Below are 27,195 nucleotides of genomic sequence, written 5' to 3' on the forward strand. Positions count from 1 at the left end.
AAACTCCATGCTGAGGAGAGTACCCAGCCAGGGGAAGAAGAAATCAGCCCTGACTCTCTGGGTGGACAGGGGACTGACAGTTCCCACTTCACCCCAACTGACTTGTAAAGAGGCCCTGTGTGGTGGGAACTGGGACAGGGTGTGTCAGTGAAGGCTTTCTGAAGAAGGGGTTTGCACCTAGCAGAGGAAGTGTCCTGGGGGCAGAGAAGATTCCATGCAGGAGCCACAGAAGTGGGTACAAGAGAAAGCCCTTGGCTGGCAGCGGTGTGTGTGTTGGGGGGGGGGGTTAAAGAAGAGACTAAAACAAAGAGAGGGCAAGTGGAGAGAGGACGGCTCCTGGTGTCTGCCCTGTCCATCTAGGGAGCCCGGATTCTGATGGCAACGGAGGGGTTTTGAGAATGAGAAGCTAAGCAGCCCTGTGGGTAGTTCCCTGGCTCTCTGTGTGTGACTCTGGGCACCCTGCTTAAGCTCTCTGAGCCCTGGTGTCCTCATTTATAACACAGGGATGATAACAGAACTCCGTTGGAGGGTGCTAGGCAAGGCTGGATCGCATGACTGGGAGAAAAGCCGGCTGTGGCTTTTTCACCCTGCGCTCTGCGTAAAGGGGCGCCTATTATCTTGGGGAAGAGTTGGACAGAGCGCCTGGCGGCGGGAGATTCAGTTGGGTAGATGGATCAAATTGACAGGATTTTCCAACACACATTCGTGCTTCCTGTGGAGACGGTTCGTGAAAGAGCTGGCGAAGGTGTTTGTAAACAAAAGTGCAATTCAAAGGTTGCCGCGGGGGTGAAAGCAGTGGGGGTTAGGGGAAAGAGGCTAGGAGGTTGGAAGCATTCATTTCGCCCAGGGCACGGTCCCAGCCCTGAGGATATGGCCGTCTCTGCATTCCTTCCTCCCTTTACCCCCTCCCCCAGTTTACACACACACACACAGCCGGAGCCCCCTCTCGCAGCAATCCCGGGAGACGCGTGGCACAGCCCTTGCTGTGTCGTTCCGTCGATGGGTTTCGGGATGAAGGGCGAGAGCGGGTCGGCAACTAGGGGTGCAAGCGATAATGGGCCGAGTTGTATTAAATTGTCTCCAGCAGCTCCGATCGCAAAGCGGGGGGCAGGGGCGGACACACAGCGGCCTGGAGGGCGCTGAGTGCGGAGGAACGGAGCTCGGGGGCCGGCCAGGCGCTCAGCCAGCAGCGCCGCCTCCCGGGAGGAAGGCGGGGGACGGGAGGAGGGAGCAGTAGGAGGCGGAGGGCGGAGGAGGGCGGCGCGCTGAGAGGTTATTTGTGGTTCGCTTTGATCCCGAGGGGGAACCTGAAACTCTCACATTCCTGGCATAGCAGCCGCCTCCAGCGCGGGCAGACCCTGGGGCTGCGCACTGGGGCGCGAACAGCCAGAGCGTCGGCGCCACGGCAGAGAACACATCTCCGCCGCCTAGCTGAGCGGGGCCGAGCCGGGGGTTGTGGTGTCTGACTGCGTTGGGCACCCGCCGGCCGCAGCGGTAAGGAAGGCCGCTTGGCGCTGGGGAGAGCACGCGAGGCCGCAGAGACGTGCCCCGGCTAAAGCCGGAGTCTCTGCGCAGCCCGGCCTTTTCCGGGCGTCGGAGCCCGGAGGATCGAGCGTCCTCCGGACGCAGTGCGCCCTTTCGAGGCAGCCGCAGTGCCAGGCAAGGGCCGCTCCTCCTGGGGAGCCCACTGCCCTCGGCTTTGCGGGGCTCTAGAAGCGCGCGGGTTCCCTGGGGCTGGGGGACAGGGGAGACGGCAGACTCTAGAGAGAACGGCGACGGTGTTTCGGGTTGCAGGTAGGCCGGGGTAGGGGGACCGGGGGACAGGCCTGGAGGCGCCGCATGGGGTTCAAGTTGCAGGGTCTCGCGAGTTGATTTGGTTAGGTGGGGGTTACAGGTGCCTTTGCCCCCAGCTAGTCCAAGAATTCCTCTTTGTCTTCCTTAGAAAATCCTCTCTGGAGCCACGAATTGGCTCTCACTTAGAAAGAATGCAGCCTGCTGTCCAGCCCGGTGACGTCAGCGCTAGAGTATTTGGAAAACAAAGAGGGCTCGAGAGGGAGGGAGGCGGACCCGCGACGCTTAAAGACTTCTCCGGACCGCGGGCTACCCTCACCGGCTAGCCCCAGGCGTACCTGCGGCCACCGGCGCTCCAGGTCCGCCAGGGGTCGTTGGGGGGGCGGGAGCCCTGGCTGGGGTGCGAGAGTCTCCTGGCTTGGAGACTGTCACTTTGGTTCCTTAGGCGAGCGGGAGCCCAGGCCAAGGCAGCCGACGCGCGCTGGCTTAGAAAGGCGGCCTAGAGAGCTCAGCGCGCGAGCGAAGCAGAGGGGCGCGGCCGGGGGCGCGGAAGCAGGTTTTGGCTCGGGCGTTTGGTGTTTGAAAGGTCGTGAATCTGAGGGGTTTGGCCGGGACAAATTCGCGATGAGAGGCCTTGGAGATGTTCCTTGCTCCCAGTCCGGGCACACTGTGGAGCGCCCGGAATCTGTTGGGAAGGCTCCGCATTCTTTCCGGCCGCTCCCCTGCCGCCTCTGTGGGAGTCGGCCAGAGAGTGATTATCTTAAGGAAATGCCCCCAGATAAAACTCCAGGGTGAATTAAATCCCGTTTGCTTGCTTTGCCTCGGGTAGCGCCGGAGTCTTGCACATCTACCCCTTGTGTGTGGGGGCACATGAATGGGTGCCAGGAAGGATGGGTACAGAGGTGCTCTCCAGACTCATCCCCCAGTCCCCAGCTCTGGGCAGTTGGAGCCCTGGGGTGGGGAGAGGGAAAGGATTGGGAATGACTGTTCTGCCAACATACCATAACCCAAACTGAAGCAGGACACGGGCTAGTTTAGTGGCAGACGAGGGGCCACATTCCTCCCACTCACCCCCCAATCCCTGCCTGTACACACAGGACGTGTGGCAGTATGGATTCCGTTTAGTTTTCCTTGGATCCCAGTTTGGAGATTTGTGTTGGAGAAGGCTGTGGAAAGGAAGCTGAGTGAGGGAGGCAGACAGCTTTCCAGTCCATTAGCCATTGGGAGCCCAGACTTAGAAGGAAACTCCTTTCTCGGATATTCTCTCCCAGGCTCACAGTCCCCTCTCCCCTGCCCCAGGTCTCTCAACCAACCCTTACTTCCCCGCTTACTTCTCCAGTTGGCCCAAGTCAAGATGATCTTCCTTGACAGTGATGTCAAGAAAGATGCTGAAAGCCCATCCCCTATTTGCCTAGAGGACCAGTGAGGGCTTTTCCAAGTTGTGTGTGTGTGTGTGTGTGTGTGTGTGTGTGTGTGTGTGTGTTGGGGAGGATAATCATAAAAGACATCGTGCCATCCTTTCTCCTTCCTGGAGCTCTCTTGTAGTTACTGTCAGCACAAAGACTGACCCACTAACCTTAATGGGTGGCACCTTTCTGCCTCATCTCACAAACCCATTGTCCTCTTGGAGCCTTTTTATTCATCCCTCATTCAGCAATTCAGGTGCAATTCCTCCTCCTTCCTGTTCACCTTGCAGAATGACTGCCAAGGTCATCCCATGACAGGGAGCCCCGGATTCATTCTGTCAGCAGCCGTTGATGAAGCAGAGCCCAGGCCCACCCTCCAGGAGCTCTTTGGTTCTGGGAGAGTAGGAAAAGTGGGAGGGGATTCAGTGGGCTAGAGGATAGTAGGTTGACTGTGCTAAGGCTGGGCTCTGGCATGCTTCATTCTGGGGGGGTCCTGGAGGCCTTTCACCTAGGGCTTCTACTGGACTACATGCATTCATTATGTCCTGCCGAAAAACTGGGTCCCCACCCAACTCTAGACTGAATAGCTAAGTGGTTAGATCTGAACTAGGCCTGCCTTGGAATTGCTCATCAGGCTGTTTGATGGGTAGCTGGCTATAGAGGCGGTGGTTCCTGGTGGATTATCTTCTGGTTTTCTGATGTCTTTCTCCAGGAATAGTAAGCCTCTGTGAATGTTATCACAGTAATCATTTACCAGGATTTTCACTGTACCAGGAGCTCAAAGGCTACTGCCTCTTAATTCTCATCTCCATGAGTCAAGCAAAATTCTTTGCATTTTTCTGATGGGGAAACTGAGGCTCAGGGGTTAGGTAACTTGCCTTAATCAATAGATGGCAGCACTGGTACTTGAACCCAGACTTGCGTGAACCGCCCCCACCCCCTGCTCTTCACTTGTATGCTTTCTGCTTTCCACCAGCGTAATAATTGAAATCCTAGAAAGCTGCCTCCTTTCCCATGGGTTCACACTAATTGCTTCTCTCTCTCTTTTTCTCTCTCTCTCTCTCTCTCTCCCTCCCTCTCTCCCTCTCCAGGTGCTCTGGGGCCAGGTGCCACTGGCCATTGTCCAGACAGCTGTGTGCAAGCCAAAGAAGCATGAGGACGCTGGAAGACTCTTCGGGGACAGTCCTGCACCGCCTCATCCAGGAGCAGCTGCGCTATGGCAACCTGACTGAGACGCGCACGCTGCTAGCCATCCAGCAGCAGGCCCTGCGGGGTGGGGCTGGAACTGGGGGCACAGGGAGCCCCCAGGCCTCCCTGGAGATTCTGGCACCCGAAGACAGTCAGGTGCTGCAGCAGGCCACCAGGCAGGAGCCCCAGGGCCAGGAGCATCAGGGCGGTGAGAACCACCTGGCAGAGAACACCCTCTACCGGCTATGCCCACAGCCCAGCAAGGGAGAGGAGCTGCCCACCTATGAGGAGGCCAAGGCCCACTCGCAGTATTATGCGGCCCAGCAGGCGGGGCCCCGGCCACATGCTGGGGACCAAGATCCCCGTGGGGCCCCTGGAGGCAGTCGGAGGCAGGATGAGGCCCTGCGGGAGCTGAGACATGGGCACGTTCGCTCACTGAGTGAACGGCTCCTGCAGCTGTCCCTGGAGAGAAACGGCGCCCGCACCCCCAGCCACATGAGCTCCTCCCACAGCTTCCCACAGCTGGCCCGCAGCCAGCAGGGCCCCCCGCCTAGGGCCCCCCCTGCTGAGGGTCCAGAGTCCCGAGGACCCCCACCTCAGTACCCTCACGTTGTACTCGCTCATGAGACCACCACTGCTGTCACTGACCCACGGTACCGTGCCCGAGGCAGCCCGCACTTCCAGCATGCCGAAGTCAGGTAACTCTCCCCACTTGGGACTTTCCAACTCCTGGCTTTCTTCTGGTACAGGTCTCAGGGAGGAGAGCCTCAAGATCACAGCTTGTGTCAGAGCTGGCATGATCCCCATCCCACCTCCAGCCTTCTTGAGAAGGGAGAGCTAATGCCTGGCAGAAAAGAGGGACTTAGCTAAGGTCCCCTAAGAAGTTAGTGGTGTCCCTTGCCTTAATTCAGAGATAGGCACCATTGTTTGCTTAGCTGTAGCATTCAAGTAACCAGAGTCCCCAGAGGACACAAATTGCAGCAGGGGGTTAAAGGTTAGATTTCAGAAAGAACTAAAAGCAAGGTTGGGAATCATTGCCAAACTGTTTCCAAGTTAGGGAGAAGGTGGGACCTCCTTCTCTCGAGGTTTTTTTTCTTTTTTTTCTTTTTTTGGCTGAGACAGAGTCTTGCTCTGTCACCAGACTGGAGTGCAGTGGCGTGATCTCGGCTCACTGCAACCTCCAACTCTCTGGTTTAAGCGATTCCACTGCCTGAGCCTCCCGAGTAGCTGGGACTACAGGTGCGCACCACCATGCCTGGCTAATTTTTTGTATTTTAGTAGAGACAGGGTTTTACCATGTTGGCCGGGATAGTCTCGATCTCCTGACCTCGTGATCCACCCGCCTCAGCCTCCCAAAGTGCTGGGATTACAGGCATGAGCCACTGGACCCGGCATCTTTGGAATTTTTTAAAGAAAATTTAAGTAGCTTGCTTTCTGTGATTATTGGGAGACATTCCTAACTAGAGGCTGTAAAGGCCCAGTGGCCTCATTAGAGACCTCTGTGCATCCTACACCAGGGCAGGAGCTGCCCTGTCTCTTCTCTTCATTTCCTGCCATGTGCTCCTGTGCCTGCAGTCTGCAGTGGGAGAGGATTCTGGATCCAGGTGGGCCCCTTTCTGGGGAGGCTCCGGAGAGGCTCCTGGGCCAGGGTAGAGAGTTAGAGTTCGGTTCTGAGTGTGCCTGGCAGCCATCAGACGATGTGATTTGGTTTACCTTTTCTAAACGCTCCCTCTGGCTACATGCAGAGCATGGTCTGTAAGGGCTAGAAGGGAAGCAGGAAGTGGGGGGCAGCGGCGGGGGAGGCCGGAAGTCCAGAGAGTTTGGAGAAATGAGTGTTCCTAGAAACAAGGCTCTGCCTCAGGCTTCTCATCTGGCCCCTCGCCTTCTCCAGAGAGGCAGACATAGCCATCACTGCCGCATCTACCCCTGTGGAGTCCAGGAAACCCCACCGAAGGGCCCTCAGGATTTCAGACTCTTTCTCTGGTGGCCCAAGGTCAAAGTCTGGTTTTCTTCATGCCTGCTGAGTGTTCCTTTAGTCACCCACTTTCCCACCGTTCGGCCTTTACTTGCTCTGGAGAAATGAGTGACGTGCTGGCATTGGTATGGAGGAACCAGAGGATGGAGCCTCATGGTTTTTCTCCAGCCTCCACCCTCTCCAGACTCACACCTTATCTCCCTTCTCAGGGCTCGGTCAGGAAGAGTTTCGGAAGCTGAGTGGTCATTTCTTCTTTTGGACCAGCCTTATTGAACTCTGTCAGGAAAAGATAGTAATCGTGGCAAGGAAGTAGACTGTTTGCAGGAGAACAAAAAGCAGGGGAGGGAGAGGACCAGGAGAAAGGAAAGCAAGTGTGAAGGGAAAGGAGTTGCTGTTCTTTCTCAGAGCCAAGTCATCCCCAGAGAATGCCAGTTGTGTCTGCCTGGCCCAGTGCAAGGGGGAGCAAGTTCTTGAAGCAACCTTGAGAGTGGCCACGTGAGCAGTGGGATGGAGAGTCTGAACACTCCAGTGGGGGCCCTCTGCCCGGCTCTTCCTGGAAGCCCCACCTTAGGTAGTAGGAGAAATACGTCTGTCCAATGTCTCCTTTCAGATGATCTGATGAAGATCATTTATTAGGAACTAGAGGCTAGACGCCTAGCCTAGGGTCCTAAGAAGAGCAGAGGCCCATAGGCTGTAGGGGGTGCGGGCTGGCTGTGCATGAGTGCTGAGGTGATGCACCCAGAAGGGGAATTCGGTTTTTGCAGGGCTTCTGGGACTTGGAAGATTGCTTTGTGAAACTGAGGCAGTTGTGACAGTGGGAAGCACAAGGTCCTAGGAAGGGCCTTGGACTCCCTGTGCCCCTTGCCCTTTGCTCCTGCCCTCAACACAGAGCCCTGGGGGTGATGTTACACCAATGCCAGAGGCCAAAAGAACACTGTCCCCTGAACTCAGTGACTGCAGTCGTCCAGAGGCAGCCCCTACTCCCAAGGACACTCAGAGTTTGGGCCACATTGATTCTTTAAGCTGAGGGTAAGCTGAGGTTACTACTAGAGGAAGTGGAGGATGGGCCGCCACTCCAGGAAAGCCTGCTGCTCGCCCAGCACTGGCCCAGCACTCTGCCAGGCCTTACATAGCTTCATCCTCACAAACCCTGGCGAGGCTGGAGACCCTCATGATGCCACAGAGCAATGCTCAGTCTGTCGGCCTGAGGCATGCGCCCAAGGTTAAACAGCTGGAGCAGGGATTTGAACCTCTACTTGTCAGACTGTAGCACTCAGACTCACCCTGACATCTGTCTTACCACTCTAACCTTAACTGGAGTCTTCTAAAAATGATTGTGGGTGTGTGGTGCCAGGGCTTGAAATAGGAGGGAGAAAATGAGTGCTGCTTTGGCAGTCCTGAAACTGGGGACTCATAACAGACACAAGGTTGCTGCTGGGGCCCAGCCACCAAGTGGCCCTGGGGCCTGGAAGGTTATATGCTCAGTCATGATTGACATGGCCTCCAGCCCCAAAAAGAACCTTCCATTGATTAGAAGTGTCAGAGTGCATTTTTTAAGATGACGTATGTAAGCATTAGTCACTTAGGAGGCCCAGGATTCCTCAGGCTGATCCCCAAGGCCCCAGCCACTGTGAGGCAGGTGTGAAACAAGCATCCTGACATTAATCCCCTCCAGCCCTGCTGTCTGGCTCTTGAGAGCCTCCGGCAGAACCATTTGGAAAAGGCCTTTCCCTCTGGTCCCTGCCTAACACTGAAGGGTTGAATAATGAGCCGCAGTAATTTTAATAAAATATTGATTATTAATAATGAATCATCTTCCCAGGATGCCTAGAAGTGGGGCGACTCCGGGCTGCTCTGGGTGGGAGCCAAGAGGGTCTGTGCTGTCTCTGAGCACTGTCTCTTCTGTTCCCAGGATCCTGCAGGCCCAGGTGCCGCCTGTGTTCCTCCAACAGCAGCAGCAGTACCAGTACCTGCAGCAGCCCCAGGAGCACCCCCCACCCCCACATCCAGCTGCTCTCAGCCACGGCCCTCTAAGCTCCCTCAGTCCACCTGCTGTGGAGGGGCCAGTGAGTGCCCAGGCCTCCTCAACCACCTCGGGCAATGCCCACCTGGCCCAGATGGAGGCTGTGCTGAGGGAGAATGCCAGGCTGCAGAGGGACAATGAGCGGCTGCAGAGGGAGCTGGAGAGCTCCGCAGAGAAGACTGGTCGCATCGAGAAGGTAGGCCCTGCCGGGGCTTCAGAGGGGCAGACCAGAAAGGGACCCCGAGGGGCTTTCTGGGGAGTGGGTAGTCCAAGGAGAAGCAGAGGAGCCTGTAAACCGTCTGGCTGGTTTTCCCCCAGTCCCTCTGTTTTCCATCTCCCTCACCCGTCATGCACCCTCCTGCTGACTCCAGACAGCTGGGGAACAGCCGAGAGGCCGGCAGAGCAGGCGTGGAGCATGAGCAGTTGCTGGCCGGTGGTGATTAGAAAGAGCTCATTCACCAGCTCCTGCACACTCGCACCCTTGCCCTGCACACACCCCCTCCCATGGACACCTCCCACAGAGAGCCCTTTGTGTCCCCCACACAACAGCAAGTCTGTTCCAGGCCAGCCCTGGCCAAAAAGAAAGCTTCTCCTCTTAGAAAAAAACGAGCGACTTGTTGGAATCACAGGCCAGCCTAGAGCACGTGCGGAACCTGCCAGCAGCCAAGTGGGAGGAATGGCCCGGACCGGGCTGGCCCTCTGGGTAGATGGTGATGCCTGGGGCACCAGATACTACAGGCAGAGGCGGCTCAGGCTTAGGCCTGGTGCCCGCTTCTTTAGTGAAGGGTTACCAGTTTTCTGCAGAGGCTCAGCTTTAGCAGATGGCCTCAGGCCTCCCTTGACTGTCCTGGGATGTCCAAGTTAGGTCAAACCACCCCAGCATGGCTGGAGTCTTTTGGTGCCCACTTCTGACCCACTGTGCTCAGTTTCTTGGCAGAAGACAGTCAAAAGTAGAGTGCTTCCTTCTGGACACTGGGCACAGGGAAGCTGTGTTTAGTCACCCTGCAGGCAGCTACTTCCAAAATACCTGGCCTTAGGTTCACTCAGCGTCTGGTCCTTGGGGCAGCTAATGGGACCGTTGCTTGCTGGTCCTAGCAGTCTAGTCTACTTCCTAAGGCTACAAGCTTCTGACCATCCCACCATATCACCTGGAGTTTTTGCTCCTGCTTGGTGTCCTCTTATCTGTCACCTTTTCTGATGGAGAGTAGTGAGTCAGCCTAAAATCACTCCCTGGGAGCTCTCCCCTTCAGCTCTGCTGTCTGCCTCTTGCAGCTGGAAAGTGAAATCCAGCGGCTCTCTGAGGCCCATGAGAGCCTGACCAGAGCCTCTTCCAAGCGTGAGGCCCTGGAGAAGACCATGCGGAACAAGATGGACAGTGAAATGAGGAGGCTTCAGGACTTCAACCGGGATCTCAGAGGTGAGAGCCAGTCACACAGGTGGAGGTTGGGGAGCCTCTGCAGAGGGCTGACTTCCTCTGTTCTAGAGAAAAACTGAGAATCTCTATTCTCTGCAGAAATTGCAAATGAACTCAGAGAGCCAGACCGAGACTCCTTGGGAGCCACTCTGATAGAGAGATGCTTGTCTCTATGTAACAGGCCTAGGATACACTCAGGGGGCTCCCATCATGTGGCCCGGGTCATGGCTTCTGACAGAGGAGGCTCCCTCCCATCAGGCCCTAAGCTGAGCTGGGGCTTCCTTATCAGCCCATCCCGAGCGTGGAGGATGCAGCCCCATCCCGATAGGACGTCAGGAAAAATCCCAAGCTGATAGCTTCACCTGCCACTAAAACATCTTTCCTTCCTTTGAAACAGAGAGACTGGAATCTGCAAACCGCCGCCTGGCAAGCAAGACACAGGAGGCCCAGGCTGGCAGTCAGGACATGGTGGCCAAGCTGCTTGCTCAGAGTGAGTAGGGGCCCCACTAAGAAACCTGGCCTGTGTGCAGGCAATGGGACCACTGCACACCCTCTGGACACCAGGAGGATTGGCCTGGCCCCTTGCAAGGCAGTATTTTGGGAATAGGTTTATTGCCTGCTGTGTGCCCAGCACTAGACTGGATCTGGCGATGGTGGGGAGAAGTGCCTTCCAGAGAAGAACAGGATCTAACTCTACATGTATTGAGAAGATCAGTTGATACGAGAGGGAAGGCCAGGGAGCAGTGATTTGCTGAGCTTTGGTGCTGGCCATCAGTGCAGTGCATTGGGCAGTGGGCGAGGCAAGTTAGCCCTGAAGACAGGTGGGGTGAAGGAGAAAGAAGGGTCTGACAGTTTCCCAGGGAGCTCCCAGTAGCAGAAAGGTTGGGAGTGTGCAGTGGGAATGTGAGAGGCGGGGGAGCATGGTGGAGCTGGGCCATAGCAAAGCAGCCAAGCGGAGGCACCTGAGACAGCCAAAACTGGGTTCCTAGGCCGTAACCAGCAGATGCATTCTAAAGGAGGTGGTCTAAGCATCCTGGAAGAATGGGCAAGTTCATTGAACAGTCAATTTATTCATTCATTAGTTTATTAGCAGATGTGTTTTGAGCACCTGGCAGATGTTCAGGAGAGAATGGGAGCAGGCCCAGGAAGGGACCATGGCAGGGAGGTCAAGAGAGAAGTGATGAGCTTAAGGAAGGAGCAGGTTCCCACAGACTCAAAAGAACAAGGGTGGTGGTCCTAGAAACTGGTGATGAGGAGCCCTGGTGGCCTGAAAGAGGGAGGCCCCGTGGGGATGGCAGGGGTGGAGAGCCAGCCAGAGGGGAAGGAGCTGTTGGGTGGTTCAAGAGGTACATGGACTGGGTGGCAAAGGGAACCCTGAGCTCAGCAGCAGGAGGCTCTAGCAATCAGAAGGGTCTAAGAGCAGTTGTTTATTGAGCTCCTACTAGGAGCTTGAGTGCTATTCAGAGTGTTTGCTGAGAAGTGGAATGGGAGTGGTTGGTAGCTGGGTAAACGTGGCTTTGAGGCTTCACAGGAACCCTGCAGTGAATGGCACCAATAGTAGTGGGGTGCAGAAATGGAGCCCCTATCTTACTTCAAAGAGGGTTCAAAGACTAGGGCAGGGGATGGGGGAAGACAGCACTGAAGGAATTGACGGGATGGGGTAGGAGGTAGGCTGGGCTCTGCCAGCTCGGTGGGGTGAGGTGGCTGCGCCTGAAGATCTCTGGGAAGGAGTCAAAGGGAATGAGGGAGAAAGGGGAGGGGGCAGCCCTGGGGTTGCCCTGAGGAGTCTGGGGAGGAGAAGCTGCAGGCGCGCAAGGCAGATTAGCGTGCCTGTGGAGGAAGGCGAACTTTTGGGGACTGGCTCTGCCAAAGAAAGGAAGGCTTGGGGCGGGTTTCTGGAAGCTTGCTAGGGGGTGAGAAGAGGGGGGGCCGGCCGGGAGGCGTTTCCGCTCCCCGGGGAGCGAGTGAGCGCCGGGCTGTTCTTGGCTTCTTGCTGGAGCCATTAATCTCGCAGTGGCGGGTGACCTGGATGCCTGGCATTCCAGAGCTGCGAGCTGTTCCGCTCCCGGCCCGCCCCCCGCCGCTCCCTCCGTGCGCGCCGCCTGGCGCCGTTCGCTTAGGGAGGAGGGAGGGTGAGCACAAAGGGAGCCTGGAACGTGGAGGTGGGGGCTCGCTAGCTACCCGAGGCGCGTCCCGGTTCCCCGGCACCTCGCCTGGCTTCCTGCCGCCTCCGCTGGCCCCGGGTGTCCCCTCCCACCTCCACTCGAGCCACTTATTTCTTGCCGTGGAGCTCTCCTTCCCGAGATCCTGCAGGCCCAAGGCTTCATCAGGGTCCTCTTGGCAGGGGATGGCCGCAGCTCAAAGCCTCCCAGCCCCCACCAGGGCCTTAGAGATTGTACAAGGCTGCAGGAAGCTTCTGGAAGCAGAAGGCTGGGTCCGCCGGCCCCTCCTTCCCCAGGGCTGAGGAAACCCAAGCAGCTCTTCCTTGCTGGGTAGTAGCCATTGCAGAGGCGGGAAAGATGTGTCTGATGGACCTCCCTTTTATCTGGGGTCAGTCAACACTAGGAAAGTCTGGCCATTATCAACACTGCTATCTGCTTTTCCTCCGGGGTGAGCCACACAGCCCCCCAGCACTGCCCTTCTGGCCCCTTTAGGCCAGCTGTGCCCCTGGGGAATCTGCCCATGAGGCCTGAGGCCTGCCCGTTGGCTCCACCCCCTCGGGAATGCTTCTTCTCTCCCTACGCCTCAGCTTCTCCAGCTGCGAGATGAAACAGAGCCCTTGCCCGCGAGTCATGCTAAGGCTAGAATGAGATGCAGGCCTTGGGCAAACTGAACCCACACGTAGAGTACGGGAGTGTCCTCCCTGCCTGAGTCCAGACCTGCCTGCCTTCCACCCCACTCAATGGATGTTAAGCCAGCGAAGTGTGAACACATCCATCTCAATATTATTGGGCTTCCCCATTTTTTCCTCCATGCCACAGAGTGATACCATCCTGGGCTCAGCCTTCAAAAATCCAATATGAGCCAAGAACTAACCTGAGTTTCCTCTGTGTCCTCCTGCCCTGTCCCAGGGCCCTGAGTAAATGAATCCTGCCTTCCATTCCACATGCCAGAGTCCCAAGCCTTCACTCGTCTGTTCGAGAACTTGCACTGTTCTATGTGATAAGTACTTAGCTACATGTGGCTCAAAGCTTGAAATTAACGAAAATCGCCGGGCGTGGTGGCTCAAGCCTGTAATCCCAGCACTTTGGGAGGCCGAGGCGGGTGGATCATGAGGTCGAAAGTTCGAGACCATCCTGGTCGACATGGTGAAACCCCGTGTCTACTAAAAATACAAAAAATCAGCTGGGCATGGTGGCGTGTGCCTGTAATCCCAGCTACTCAGGAGGCTGAGGCAGGAGAATTGCCTGAACCCAGGAGGCGGAGGTTGTGGTGAGCCGAGATAGCGCCATTGCACTCCAGCCTGGGTAACAAGAGTGAAACTCAGTCTCAAAAAAAAAAAAAAAAAGAAATTAACGAAAATCAAATAAAATTTAAAATTCGGTTCTTCCATCTTACTAGCCACATTTTCAGTACTCAGTAGCACATGTGCCTAGTAGCCACTGCACTGAAGGGTATGGTATAGAATAGTTCCATTCTGGCAGAAAATTCCACTGAATCAGAATGCTGTTCTAGAGACAGTGCCTTTAGGTTCATTATCGGAGAGCCCACAGCCCTGCCCCCATCCTGATCTCCAGCAAGGTGGGCAGCTGATCCACTCCTCAGGGGGCAGCCTGGTGCTCTCAAGGGGCAGGTGCCTGGGTGGCAGATTTAAGGCTAGAGCATCAGATGGAGGGCTCTGTGGTCTGACTTGGGCCTCTCCTGGCCATGCGGAGAGGGTCTCCAAGCAGAGTTTCTTTGGGCAATTAAAAGAATGATTTAAAAGTCAGGATGGCTGGACCGTCTTTCCCAGATCTTTGCGCCATAGTCATTTTCACTGTGCTGCAGAGTTTGCATTTCTTTCTGAGCCTGGTTGCCCATATCTCAGTGGTATTTCCAGATCATGGAAGGAAAAGTGGCCCTCAACGGGAGAGGCCCAGGTCTGCAGAAGGAGCCCCAGAGCTCCGTGCGGCCTGTAGGTACAAATGCCTCACCCGGCAGCCAGAGGCAGCCTGGGCCTTTGGAACTTGGCCAAAAGGGGTTTCCATTTGACAGCACCATTCTCCTTTTATGTTTTCTCCCCTGTATGTTGGGGGTCCCAAATCCTACCTGGAGGGACTGGAAGATTCGTGGAATAAGATGTGTAAGTGTCTGGTGTGCGGGACAGCAGATGGTGGTTCTGTTCTGCCTCCCTTCATTCTCCCACTTGAAGGAGGACCATGTCACAGCCCACCTGAGCCTCTGTTTTCCCATCCGTATGTGGGCATCCCAGCTCCTGCTTCAACAGTCTCTAGTTGTCACAGGCTCAAGGGAAACTGTGAATGTGTTTTAGACATAGTGGCACCTGCCACATGTGGATGGTGTTTGGGGGTGCCCCGTGGCAGTATTTCCAGCAGAAAGACAGGATAGCCCAGTTGTTACTACAGGGGTCCTGGAGTTGGGCTCTGTCATTTACACCTGACTTAACCTGAGCTTCAGTTTCTTGTTCCACAAAATGGGGTGAATAGTGGTACCTAATTCCTGTTACTGTTGAGAGAATGAGAAGCAACTGTGCTCATCCAGTGGTCAGCACAGAGCCCAGGACGCTGGCCCCACGCCAGCCAACATGGTCACTGTCACTGACCAAGCCTCTCTCTCCTGGTAGGCTACGAGCAGCAGCAGGAGCAAGAGAAGCTGGAACGGGAGATGGCCCTGCTGCGCGGCGCCATCGAGGACCAGCGGCGGCGTGCCGAGCTGCTGGAGCAGGCTCTGGGCAACGCGCAGGGCCGGGCGGCTCGAGCCGAGGAGGAGCTGCGCAAGAAGCAGGCTTATGTGGAGAAAGTGGAGCGGCTGCAGCAGGCGCTCGGGCAGCTGCAGGCAGCCTGTGAGAAGCGGGAGCAGCTGGAGCTGCGTCTGCGGACTCGCCTGGAGCAGGAACTCAAGGCCCTGCGTGCACAGCAGGTGAGCTGAGAAGACCTGTGCAGGTGTCGAGGCTAGGGCAGCATCTGAGGATGTCGGCCCCCCTTCCTGCTCACGGACTGTAGGTTTGGATGCCAGGGCCGATGTCCCGGAAGCCTCTGCTTAGATCTAGGCTGCAGGCCCCGTGGAAGGCGGCAAGGGGGATTGCTCTCTGCTCCACCTTTGCTGCATGCTCCCTTCCACTCATCAGTCTTAGCAGAGGCCCTGCCACCTGGCCCATGTCCAGCCCCAGGGGACTCCTGTCCTCGGTAGCAGCAGGGCTTGTTGTCCTTGACCTCTAGAGAAAGTAAGTGAGGAGCCTGGGTAGAGAAGGCCAGCTAGCTTTTATATCCCTCCCCAGGATTGGGAGGAAAGATGCTTATCCAGATCCGTAATCCTTAGCCTAACTTTGGACTTCAGTGTCAACAACTCTTGGTGTTTACAAACCACAGAGTTCTTTCTCCACCCCTACCCTTACCGCCGAGGTATCCTGACTGAACCCCCTGATTTTCCCAGTTCTGTTCTAATTTACACCAGTTTTCCCAGTATAATTATTAATAGCACCCCCTTTGCCAGTTTAGAGGATTTGTCTGGTCACCTGTGTCTCTGTGCCCTTGGCCATAGGATTAAGGGCAGGGATATGGGGAACTGTGCTGCACCCCCATCTCTCAGTAGAGGAAGGTTGGGGAAATGTATGCTGTGTATGGCTGAGCATGTACATGTACAAGTGATAGTCCTTGTGTGGAGGCGAAGACCAGTGGCTGTCACACCCCAGTCTCCACCCTTGACCACAGTCTCCACTTGCTCTGCAGAGACAGGCAGGTGCCCCAGGTGGTGGCAGCGGCAGTGGTGGGTCCGCAGAGCTGAGCGCCCTGCGGCTATCGGAACAACTTCGAGAGAAAGAGGAGCAGATCCTGGCACTGGAGGCCGACATGACCAAGTGGGAGCAGAAGTACCTGGAGGAACGTGCCATGAGGCAGTTTGCCATGGATGCGGCTGCTACGGCTGCCGCCCAGCGTGACACCACTCTCATCCGACACTCCCCCCAGCCCTCGCCCAGCAGCAGCTTCAATGAGGGTCTGCTCACTGGTGGCCACAGGCATCAGGAGATGGAAAGCAGGTTCGGCATTGCAGGCCAGGCACCTGAGGTTGGGGAGGCGGGTGGCAACATCCAGTCACTGCCCTGTCCTTGATCCCTAATAAACAGCCCCATTTCCCCACACAGCTCAGCAGTCCCTCCTGCTTCGGAGCTGAACCTGCATGCTTGGCACACCAAGCACTGTAAACATGCATTTTCCCAGAAATACCAACTGAGTCCTTGGTCTGCCCAGGAGATTCTGACTGTGGAGGTGTTGGGTGCCATCCAGGGCTTGGGCCCTGCCTCCCTCTCTGGAATGCCACCCTCCAAAATGAGGGCTGTGCCACTGCTATGGTCTCATGACTCTGGCACCCACCCCTGATGGCTGCCTTTGCTGGTATGAGAAGGGCCCAGGGCCTTATGCGCTGGTGGTTTCAGAGCCTGGGATCTAAGAACATCGAATTCCAGAGCTGGCATTTCTAAGGCCCCTCCAGGTCCCTGCTACGAGTGCAAAAGGATCCAGCCTGGCAGGGTGGGAGGGCTGGGGGGGATTTTCCTTAATGTCTATGAGGCAGGAAGGGTGGCAGTTGTTGAATCTGTGGGTCTGACGATGTGGGCATGGCCTCTCACCTGTCAGGTTAAAAGTGCTCCATGCCCAGATCCTGGAGAAGGATGCAGTGATCAAGGTCCTTCAGCAGCGCTCCAGGAGAGACCCGGGCAAGGCCACCCAGGGCTCCCTTCGGCCTGCCAAGTCGGTGCCATCTGTCTTCGCGGCTGCAGCAGCAGGAACCCAGGGCTGGCAAGGGCTCTCTTCTAACGAGCGACAAGCAGCAGACGCCCCTGCTCGGCTGACTACAGGTAAGAGGAGGCTGCTGGTGGGATAGATCGAGAGGTAGTTTCTCCTGGGCCTGAACACAGATTGCCAGAACTTTCCTCCCAGAACTGAGGCTCATAAGAGCCAGGGCTTCCTGACTCTCTCCCAGGGGAGCTGGCTTTTATTCTCTGCCTCTAGTGACTCTTCAGCTCACAGCTGTCCTGCTGTTGTGAAGAGGGGTACTGACCCCATCACCATAAATTCCATCACACTTCAGCCCCAGCCACTGAACTATCTAAGACAAATAGAGCTTCTGGCCCGGTGTGGTGGCTCACACCTGTAATCTCAGCACTTTGGAAGGCAGAGGCAGGCGGGACGAGGTCAGGAGATCGAGAACATCCTGGCTAATGTGGTGAAACCTGGTCACTACTAAAATATAAAAAATTAGCCTGGAGTGGTGTCAGGCGCCTGTAATCCCAGCTACTCAGGAGGCTGAGGCAGGGGAATCGTTTGAACCTGGGAGGCGGAGGTTACAGTGAGCCGAGGTCGCGCCACTGCACTCCAGCCTGGCAACAGAGTGAGACCCTGTCTCAAAAAAAAACAAAGGAAAGTAGAGCTTCCTGTGCAGATGCACCTTCTCTGCAAGCCCCTCCACTCTTCCTTCTAAGCAGATGCCATAGAAACTCTAGAAGATTTAATCTACAAAGAAGGGTCCCACCACTCAAAACACCTGGAAGCCAATCCAATCTGGTAGTTATTAACATTTGAAAATAGGAGCATTTCGGCTTAAAGTTCTTGCAAATCAAGAGCAGCCCACTCCACCTTGAATCCCCAGCAGGGACAGTTAACTTAGAGTGTCCTTCTCCAGGACCACATCTTATAGGCAGGGCAATAACCATCCATCTGGCTTTCCAGCAGACAGGACACCCACAGAGGAGCCAGTGGTCACATCTTCCCCTGCTGCCCATGCCAAACACGGGAGCAGAGATGGTAGCACCCAGACTGACGGCCTACCAGAAAGCACCTCTGCCTCCCTGCCACTGGAGCCCGACAGCCTTCTGGGGTGTGGCAGTGGCCAGAGAGCCGTGTCTTTGGGTAAGTCCTCCTGACCCCACTTCTGTGCTAGGCAGGGCTGAGGGGGCACTGGGGTGTGAACTGGAACACCAAGGCCTTTTCTTCCCAGCTCCTTTCTGGGTCGTTGCCCACACTCCCTGGGGAGCCCTGCATAGCCAGAGGTGAGCAAGGTGCCTGGCCTGCCTCAATGTGAACATGAGGCCTGGCTGGACACATGAATAGGGCAATTGGAAACCCTGATTAGAGACAGATCCAGAATTCAGAAAGAAAGCAACCAGATGGGAGGCATTTTAGCTCCTCTTTCACGGTCTTCCTTACATAGTTAATTTCCAATTTGATTATCGAAAAGATTGGAGCTCGCAAGTCATGCTGATGGCACTCTGGAAGCCTGTTTTAAAAAGAGTCTGGGAAGGAGAAATCTGAGAAGATGCCATTTCTTTTTCCACTCCCCTTTCACATTGGCCTTTGCATATTTGCCTCTGCCTCATGAGCTCAGAAAACCACAGGCATGAAAAGAATGCTGCAGCCTCCCTCCCTCAGGGCTCTCCATTGCTCTCTCTAAGCCCTCCAACCAGTTCAAAGTTAGAAATAAATGCATCTTACACAGTGGAGGTTGGTGGGCCGGGCTGAGTGCTGAGAGGGAGCAGAGCTTTGTGCTTGGCTGGGCGAGTTCTGGGAACCTGGGCAGCAGAGGTGGGAAAAGTTAGTGAAGAAAGATCTTTATCTTTAAAATGTGCCAGGATTTTCAAAGCAATCTAGTAACACTCATTGGCATGTGCCTGTGTTCTTGTCTCTCTCCAGACTCCATAGCTATATCCAGGGTCCAGGACTTGTCAGACATGGTGGAGATACTGATCTGAAGGAGGCGGTGCTTCAGGACTGAGCCATTCCCTCCCCTCCTCTGCCATGTGCCACTCTCAGCCATTTCAGCAGCCCCTCCAACTGCTGCTCTGTCCCTTTCCCCAGCCAGACACTCATTTTCATGGACCATCTGGTCCCAGGAGTTTGGGAGGAGGACCCCAGGGGAGAGGAGAGCTGTGAGAGCACCAGCACCCCCAGAAGACTGCTTCTTAGCCCACATTCCTCCCAACCTGGTGGAGAATGAGGATTCTGCCTTGACTTGTTGCCCAAGGCCTGCTACTGGAGTAGCAACTGATGGCTCAGAAAGGAGTTGAGCTCCCTCTGCCCCGCCAGCTGTCACTCAGCTAGGGAGGGAGGGGCTGTATTGGTTTGGGGGACGTAATTTCCAAGGATGGCTGCCCATGGACACCAGGTGGGCTGGCTCGCTAATCGAGTCAGCCATATTGTTCTCTGGCTAAGTTTGGTTCCAGCCAACCTCATCTGCTCTTCAGTTCCTCACTGCCTTCTTGGGATACTGAGACTTGAATCTTTTGGGGACTAATAAGGGTATTAGTCTTTCGGAAGCCACAGCCTCACCCTCTCTTGCCGTGGGTTAGGGGCCATTTAAGTGGACTGGGAGACAGTGTGCAGTTTGTATATAATTCCCCTTCTTGTGGAACAGAAGACAGGCCTGCAGGTTCTGATGGGTCTCCCTGGGCTGCGCTCCCCTCTTCTACTGCCACAGTTCCTGAAACTTCTGACCGGCCTCGCAGCTATTCGTCCTCCTCAAGTTCCTGGCCTGTGGGTGTTAAAGCTACTTGATTCCCAGGATCTCAGCTGCCTTTTGTTCCATCTTGAGCCCTGTAAATGGCCACAGGGCCCCCACCACCAGCTTCTTGAAGTGGCTCCACAGCTCCTGTCCCTGGGACATCCTGTCAGTTTGGTCCTAAACCCTGAGCCAGATGAAATGAGCCACCGTGAACAGACATCTGCCGTACCCCCAGCTGGGCTTCGGTGGCCCCACCCAACACCAGTTCTCTCTGAGAAACTGGAGATGTTGTCTTGTTCTCTTAAGTGTCTTTGTTCCCACCTGGAGGGTTTGGGAGAGGAGCACAGCTGTTGAAAGCTAGTTAATGAGCAACAAGACTCAAAAAGTTCTCTGGATGGAGCCCATCAAAAAGTGCACGGGAGGCCGGCTCCTCAAGCTACCCATGCCCAGTGCCCTAAAGCAGGACCAGATGCTTTGGAATTGGGGTGAAGCACCCACATGGCAGCCTGCTAGCAGCAGTGACTTTGACTTCTGGTCCTAAAGAGTTGCTCACTTCAGCCCCAGAAGCTACTGGTGGGTTGTAGCAGTTTTGTCTTTACCGTTTGTAGTTGATTCTTTGTTTTCTTCCTTTATTGTTTTTAGGTTTGGTATGTGTTGTTTTATTTCCATGGTTTCTTTTTAAACATTTGCATTTGCTGGACAATTGCATATTTTTTTAAAATTCCCCTACCCCCGTTTAAAGCTGAAAAATACATTTGGTTCATGTGCATTGTTTACAAAGCAAAAAGAAAAAAGAGGGAAAAAAAGGCAAAAAGTATTATGAAAGGAAAAAAACAACTTAATATATTTTGGATTAATATTTGGTGTTTCTTTTAAAAGTATTTTTTGTGCTGTGAACATTTTCTGCCAAAGACCATGATGTGTGTCTGTATGTTTAAGTTATCGTAAATATTTAAAATGTAAACATGGCTGTTTTGTTATGCCACCCTGTACCAGGATTGCTGCTGCATTCCACTGGGTATAACAGTATTTTAATTAAAAAAAATAATTAAAAGTGATGTCTTTGCACAGGTGAGACTTTGCACTGAGGGAAGGGAAAGGGCGTGAGGATTTTGGGAGGCCACCCACGTCATAGTCCAGTCTCTTCAAGGGCCCAAATAGAACCTAGGAATTTTGTGAAGCTGCATTGAGGACAAGTTGGAATGAGGATGTGGTTGGAATTTATCCCTTTTCATAGAGAGGGAAGGGAGCGCCTGGCAGATGGCAGCCTACCCAGCTAGTTCTGTTCTAATCAGCTTTGTTTGGCCACGTGCTGTGGTTACCCACAGTGGGAGTAGGTGTCCAAAGATGGCTTTACCCTTCCCCAACTCCTGTTCCCTCTCCTACTTAGCACATAAAGCCTTGTCCAAAACCATCCAGAAGGCCAGGCACCCATGCAGAGCACATTCAAGGATGTGGCATGTTCTTAGCCACTGCCTCCCTCTGCTGCTCTTCCCTGATGCTCAGGAAAGCATATTGCTTCAATTCAAAAAAAGAGAAAACCATTCTCCGTCTTGCTTTTTCTTGTGTCAGGAACAAAATACTTGCCTTGTGCTTCTACAAGTGTATCAGGACACAGGTTCCCAGTCAGCACGTGGCCAGCAGTCAGAAAGCTGGCCATGAGGCAGCAGTGGGCCACCAGACAGGCTACCTGACATGCCACAGGAATGGTTCCCTGCCATGACCATGAGTGACGTGTCTTCAGAGCCAATGTGGGAACGCGGGAGCCATGTTGATGAGTAACTAACTTGCGATCCTAGAGAAGGTGTCTTCCTGAGCCAGCCTACCAGCCCACAAGTATGGAGACAAGCCAGCGGAAGAATTGGAAACATCCAAAAACTTTTGTATCAACTTTGCAGATGGTGATGGGCCCCACCGGATGAGGAGCTCTCCGTGCAGAGGCATCAAACCCACCCCATGGCCACACCTCTACCCAACCCTCCAGCCTGCCTCCTGCCACTGGGGCACTGTCCATGCCCGCCTTCCTCCCATGGATCCCTGAACTGGAGTCAGCTCTGTGAATAGGTGTCTCACCTGAGATGCAGGCCTGGTTCATGGAGTCAGCCTGAACAATAGGGCTCCTTCTCACTGTCCCACCACTGCTCCTCCCTGGGGCACACCAGCCAGTGGCTACCTTTGCTAAGACTTGCTGTCCAAAACAAAATGTCAGTCCCTGTGGCACAGAGTTCCGAAGGACAGCTTGGCAGCTCAGACCTGTGGGCAAAAGGCCCTGACAAGAGCACCATCTCACCCCAGTGCCTTTAGCCGGGGGCTTCCAAAGCAACTGCACTTTCTGTGAGATTCACTCTGTTGAAAATCACTCTAATGTTTCCTTGGCACAGACTAGGGGGAATAAGAAATTAATCCCAGTGTGCCCTGCACATGTACGTGCATGTGCATTTGTGTGCATGTGTGTACATGTGGGCCTGACTATGTGTCCCAGAGAAAGGTGTGAGGAGCACCAATATCTTCTCGCTAGTGTCCCTCCAGGGCACAAGTGCTCTCCAGTCACACGGTCACCGGTGCATCTGAGTGCCATTTCCTCTCAGGAAAGGGGGTGAGTGAGCTGCTCAGTGCCACGTGAAATGAAGCAGCCTACTGAAGTTCCGGAGCTGGTGGAGCTGCAGGCTGTGGCAGGGGTGGTGAGGCCCCATGGCGGGAGGTGTTTGCCCTCTGTGTCTTAACACCTGTGAAGGGGTGGAGCCTGGGCCAGAGCCCAGGTGGCTCAGTGGGGCCCTTTGGAGGCCAAGTTCTCTGAGGGGCAGCCCCAACCTGCTTCCTCTGCCTCCACCCAGTGCCTCCACCCACAGAACTGGGGATGTGGCTCAGGGGACAGCCCGTGGCTCCAAGGGTGGGAGGGCAGCCTATGAGTGGCCGCCCCAGCCTCTCTCCTTTCTCTCACCTGCTGGTTAATTATTAACTCTTCCCCTGGCCTGGGCATGTGCCAGGCTCAGCAAGCTGGGTGAAAATATGCCAAGACAAGGGCAGCAAATTGGGGCCCAGTCACCCAGAGAGAGCCAAAGCCGCATTACCGCCCCCAAGAACTCCAGCTAGACAGGAAATCCGTTTGCAGTACCTCTCTCCTGTCTCCTGGCACAAGTAAGGGGCTGGCCAGGATGAAGTCTTCCCTGAACAGCCCTTGCTGGGAGTGACTGATCCCTCTGGAGGTGGCCCAGAAACCCCCACACCCAGCAGTGCCTTCCTGGATGTGCCATGCCTGGATCTAAAACATGGAAGAAGTGCCACAGTGATTGAACCCTCAGCATCTTTTTTATTTTTCAAACAAGAAAGAATTCACATACCGTAAAATTCACCCTTTGAAGTGCACCATTCAGTGGTTTTGTATCACAGTATCTACTTGAAGCCGGCGGTCAACCACGGGTCATCCCCAAATGTCCCACCAGTGGGCTATATGGACACAATTAGAAGTGTTATTGGATCTGGTGCCTTCACACTTGTCGGCTCCTCTTTCCTAGGCTGACACTTCGAACTTTCTATTGCAGGCAGTTCCCTTTCACCCATCTTGGGCCCAGCAGCCCCAGCACCTCTCCCGGGCTGCAGCCAGGACACTATCTGCTCTAAGCAGGAGCCTCCTCCGTCTCGTTCCCTAGGCTGCCAGGGTGGAGGTCCTGAGGTTTGGAAAGGAGGCTCATGAGCCCTGAGCCCGGAGGCACCCATGTCTGCTAAGGTTTTCTGGAGTCAAGGAGCACTGGTAGGGGTAGGTCTAATTTTTTTTTTTTTTTTGAGACAGAGTTTCACTCTTGTTACCCAGGCTGGAGTGCAATGGCGCGATCTCGGCTCACCACAACCTCCGCCTCCTGGGTTCAGGCAATTCTCCTGGCTCAGCCTCCTGAGTAGCTGGGATTACAGGCACGCGCCACCATGCCCAGCTAGTGTTTTGGATTTTTAGTAGAAACGGGGTTTCACCATGTTGACCAGGATGCTCTTGATCTCTTGACCTTGTGATCCACCCGCCTCGGCCTCCCGAAGTGCTGGGATTACAGGCTTGAGCCACCGCGCCCGGCAAGGGGTGGGTCTAATTTTGTGAGGCCTCAAGCTTATATAATTTGGGAGACCCTCTTTAAGAAAAAGAATGCAAAGTGGTGAATACAAAATTAGATCTAGTTTTGGAAGGAGCCTGTTCAAGTGAGCAACCCGAGGGCACAAGCTTCATTAACGTCACAGTAAATCCGTGTCTGTCTGGGCATTGGGCATTGTGTTTCCGTGAAGGAATGGAGCTCTGGGAAGTGCCCAGGACCTCGGTTCATGCTTGTCTCTCCCAGGTGAGGCTTGGATCTGGAGATGAATGCAGCTGCAGTTTTTCTCCTGCAGATGAAGGGGCTGATTCTGGATATCCACTATAAACACCCCCCTCTTTAGGGTGGAGGTACTCACAAAGGAAGACTGGGGTCCAGGTGCAGAGTGGGGGTGTCACCTCAGAGCCTGGATGAAAGGGCTGACCAGTTCCCTGAGGACCAGCTGTAAATGACTCTCACCTGCAACCTGCTCTCACCCACCAGCCAAACCTCCAGCCCCCATCGGGAGTGGAAGTGGGGTACATCTGACAGTTGGCTCTCAGGGTGCCCCGGAGAGCCACGCCACTTGCACTTGATTGCAACAGGGACACATTCTACTCTACTCTGTGGGCCTATCAGCTTTTGATTCTGAGCCAACCCGGTGTCATGATCTGTCCCAAGATAAATGCCTCTTGCAAGTCCAAGTCCAAAGGCTCCTACCTGGGGCACATTCCAGGTATGTTGGGCAATAATATGGTTATTTCCATGCACAGGTTTGCCTCTTCTTGCATCAAGCTGGCCTTTTTTTCACGCTCCAGGAGCCTTGAAAGGAGCCCTGCCCAGTCTCTCCTCTGAAGCCTTTGCTTGCTCAACACAAAGTACTATGGAAATCTTCACAGCATATTGCATTATGGCAAAAATGCCAAAATCTCAACCGTAGAGTCACAAACTGCACAAACCACAGCTGGGTTTGCCTTGGAAATCACAATAGCCTTTTATAACTTAAAAAGAAAAACAGGTCCCTCTCTCTTCCTTTCTCCACCATCACGGTGTGTGCTTGACTCCGCCTGTCACCACGTCTTTTCACAAGACTTTGAGATTAAGCGATTCCTGGCCAAAATCATCCTATTTCCCCATGGATTTGGAGAAAACCGGTAATAAAATCAGGTACAACTCCGAAACGAGACATTGGAGAAAAACCAAGCTGGGTCTGCAAGGAATTGCACATGGAATGGCCCACGTATGCATGCTGTCTGAAGGTCACAATGACGTTACCATATCAAGCTGGAAATGTCACCACTATCTGGACAGTTTGACATGTTTTATTGGGAATATATTTTTTCTCTCTGAGTCTGTTATGAACGTGCTGGTTGGCTGGGTTCAGTAATAAATATGTGAGACTTTTCAATGCAAAAAAAGGAAACTAGTCCCCCTTCCCAGGGCTCCAGATTTCATCAGCCTTCTGTGCATGTCCAGCCATACAAACCGCGCAGGGCTGGCTCCAGGTGCCCTGTGGCCTCTCTGCGCTGCAGGCCTTTGCACATGCCGGTCCTTTTCCTCACAATACCTTTGTCATCTCTTTTCTCCTCCAACCTGAGCATCGCTTCCTGCCGGCAGCCTCCCCTCTCCAGTTTCCTTTATGCTCCCACAGGACCGTGATGAGGAGGACAGCTGGGACTTGCAGAATGAAGGAACTCTTGTGAGCAGACATTAGTCTGTGGCTCTTCTTGGGTCAGAAGGAGCCACAGGTAAAAAGACATAACCAAACTTTTTAATTACACAGGAGTTTACTCTTGTCCTTGCGCTGATGTCACAGGTAGCCCCGAACACTGCTTGTACAGTATCCATTTAGGATATTCTGACCAAGGTCCCAAGCTCTTCCTCCTTAGGCAGACACCTGTCCCCCATCGCCATTCCCTGAAAGTGGGAGAGATGGGATAGGATAAAAGGGTGGGTGGAGTCTTCAGGTTAGAGAAAGAGAAGCTGAGCCCGAGGGCTTGGGGAGCAGAGTGGATGAGCAGGTGGAGGTGGGTGTGTGAGCCCAGAACTGGCCCTGCCGGATGGCTGGCCCCTGAGTCAGGCCCAGGCGCTGACTGCCATGTGGGCCCAGGCCAGCCCCAGCCATGGGAACGGCAGGCGGAATCAGAAATCTCTACACCCCTGAGAGGGCTGCACCTGCCTGGGGCTGCTCCTGCCTGGCCCTGACAGCCCTGAGCTCCCTCTGAGAGAGGATAGGGGAAGGAGCAGGGGCAAGGGTGGTGTAGGGTGGAACGCTTGTTATCAGGGCAGCAGGTTCCAGCTATGCCTGGTAGTATTTGGGTCCCAAGAACAACTCACAGGGGTTCAAACCACGGCTACAGGATCAGAGCCAGACAAGGTCCAGGGAAAGGCTTCCCCAGAAACTCCATGCCATCCCCAGGTGCTAGCCTCCCTCTTTTTCCTCCCCAGAGGCCAGAGCACTACGTTAAAGGTAGGGGGAGAGGTTGGTGATGACTTCTGGGGAATAGAAGCATTTGTCTCCCAGTCCCTGCCCTTTCTGTTCCGAAGTTCGCAAGAAAAGAGAACAGAACCTGTCCTGAGCCACGAGAAAGACTCTGGCCCTTACATCTGTCGGTGTACCTCTAGTTGGGGCAGCATTATCAAAGGCCTGTGTCCAAGGCCTGTGCCTCTTACCTGCAGCCCCCAAGCTGGACCATCAAGGCCTGGTCCTGGAGAACAGTGTCATCAGGACAGGGAGCTGTGGCTGAAATTTTGCTGCCAACCCACCCCATATTCAGTGAAAGATGTTCACCTCTCAGACTTCCCCTTGCGCTTACACATGTACCCAATCAACCAATAGCCATTAAGGAACCAGCATGTGCCACACCCATTCTAGATGCTGGAGGAGTCATCGGGAAATAAAGCAGGCAAAATCTCTGCCCTGTGGAACTTCGTTCTAGCAGGAGTGGGGTGGGGGAAGACAAACAGGAAACTGAACTTTGAGTATGGGAGAACAATAATTCTTTTTCTTTTATTTATTTATTTTTTTTTTTGAGACGGAGTTTCGCTCTTGTTACCCAGGCTGGAGTGCAATGGCGCTGTCTCGGCTCACTGCAACCTCCGCCTCCTGGGTTCAGGCAATTCTCCTGCCTCAGCCTCCTGAGTAGCTGGGATTACAGGCACGTGCCATCATACCCAGCTAATTTTTTGTATTTTTAGTAGAGACGGGGTTTCACCATGTTGACCAGAATGGTCTCAATATCTTGACCTCGTGATCCACCCGCCTCGGCCTCCCAAAGTGCTGGGATTACAGGCTTGAGCCACCGCGCCCGGCCTTAATACAATTTCTAAGCAGGTTTCTTAAGCTCATCCTGAGACCACAGCTATCAATCTAAACTCTGGGGGCTGGCATGAGGATTAAATGAGGTAAAGAACGAAGACCCCCTCAGCATGATGCCTGGCATAGACTAAGTGTTCAGTAAATGAGGACATTATTGTTTTATGCTAACTTATTATTTTAACAATTATTTTAGAAGGATGTCCACTGACAGCCAGACTCCCTTGTAGCTTTATTTTACTCATAACTTCAAAAATCTGGCAGTCTCCGCCAGTAGGTACCACTTGAGTCAATCCAAGACCCATGAGAGATGCTTCGAGACAAACAGGAAATAAAGCTTTTCATAGTCTCCCTAAATAAAAGCCCTGGGGGCTAG

General features: G+C 54.4%; 1 protein-coding gene across 4 annotated transcripts; it reads left to right on the plus strand.

Moving 5' to 3' along the window:
- Nucleotides 1–1,374: 1,374 nt before the first annotated feature.
- Nucleotides 1,375–20,506, plus strand: AMOTL2 (angiomotin like 2). 4 transcript variants are annotated; one of them, XM_010341562.3, is made up of 11 exons: nt 1,375–1,494; nt 1,943–2,150; nt 4,289–5,083; nt 8,273–8,579; nt 9,656–9,800; nt 10,195–10,287; nt 14,581–14,876; nt 15,686–15,993; nt 16,589–16,809; nt 17,681–17,860; nt 18,641–20,506. In XM_010341562.3, the coding sequence occupies exons 3-11, from the start codon at nt 4,350–4,352 to the stop codon at nt 18,697–18,699; spliced, it is 2,343 nt and encodes a 780-aa protein (XP_010339864.1). In that variant the 5' UTR covers nt 1,375–1,494; nt 1,943–2,150; nt 4,289–4,349; the 3' UTR covers nt 18,700–20,506. The 4 variants fall into 4 exon arrangements, with proteins under 4 accessions (XP_010339864.1, XP_003930985.1, XP_010339865.1 ...); XM_003930936.4 differs by lacking the exon at nt 1,943–2,150; XM_010341563.3 differs by lacking the exon at nt 1,943–2,150 and having other exon boundaries at nt 17,684–17,860.
- Nucleotides 20,507–27,195: the final 6,689 nt, after the last annotated feature.

The sequence above is a fragment of the Saimiri boliviensis genome, chromosome 9 (genome assembly GCF_048565385.1).
Source record: "Saimiri boliviensis isolate mSaiBol1 chromosome 9, mSaiBol1.pri, whole genome shotgun sequence".
Lineage (NCBI taxonomy): Eukaryota > Metazoa > Chordata > Mammalia > Primates > Cebidae > Saimiri > Saimiri boliviensis.

What these genes read in the sequence shown, in the direction of transcription:
- AMOTL2 (XM_010341562.3), top strand. Translation starts at nt 4,350, where the DNA reads ATGAGGACGCTGGAAGACTCTTCGGGGACAGTCCTGCACCGCCTCATC. An exon ending in AGGCCCTGCGTGCACAGCAG is followed by an intron (nt 14,877 to 15,685) that starts GTGAGCTGAGAA and finishes CTTGCTCTGCAG; the next exon opens with AGACAGGCAGGTGCCCCAGG. An exon ending in CCAGAGAGCCGTGTCTTTGG is followed by an intron (nt 17,861 to 18,640) that starts GTAAGTCCTCCT and finishes GTCTCTCTCCAG; the next exon opens with ACTCCATAGCTATATCCAGG.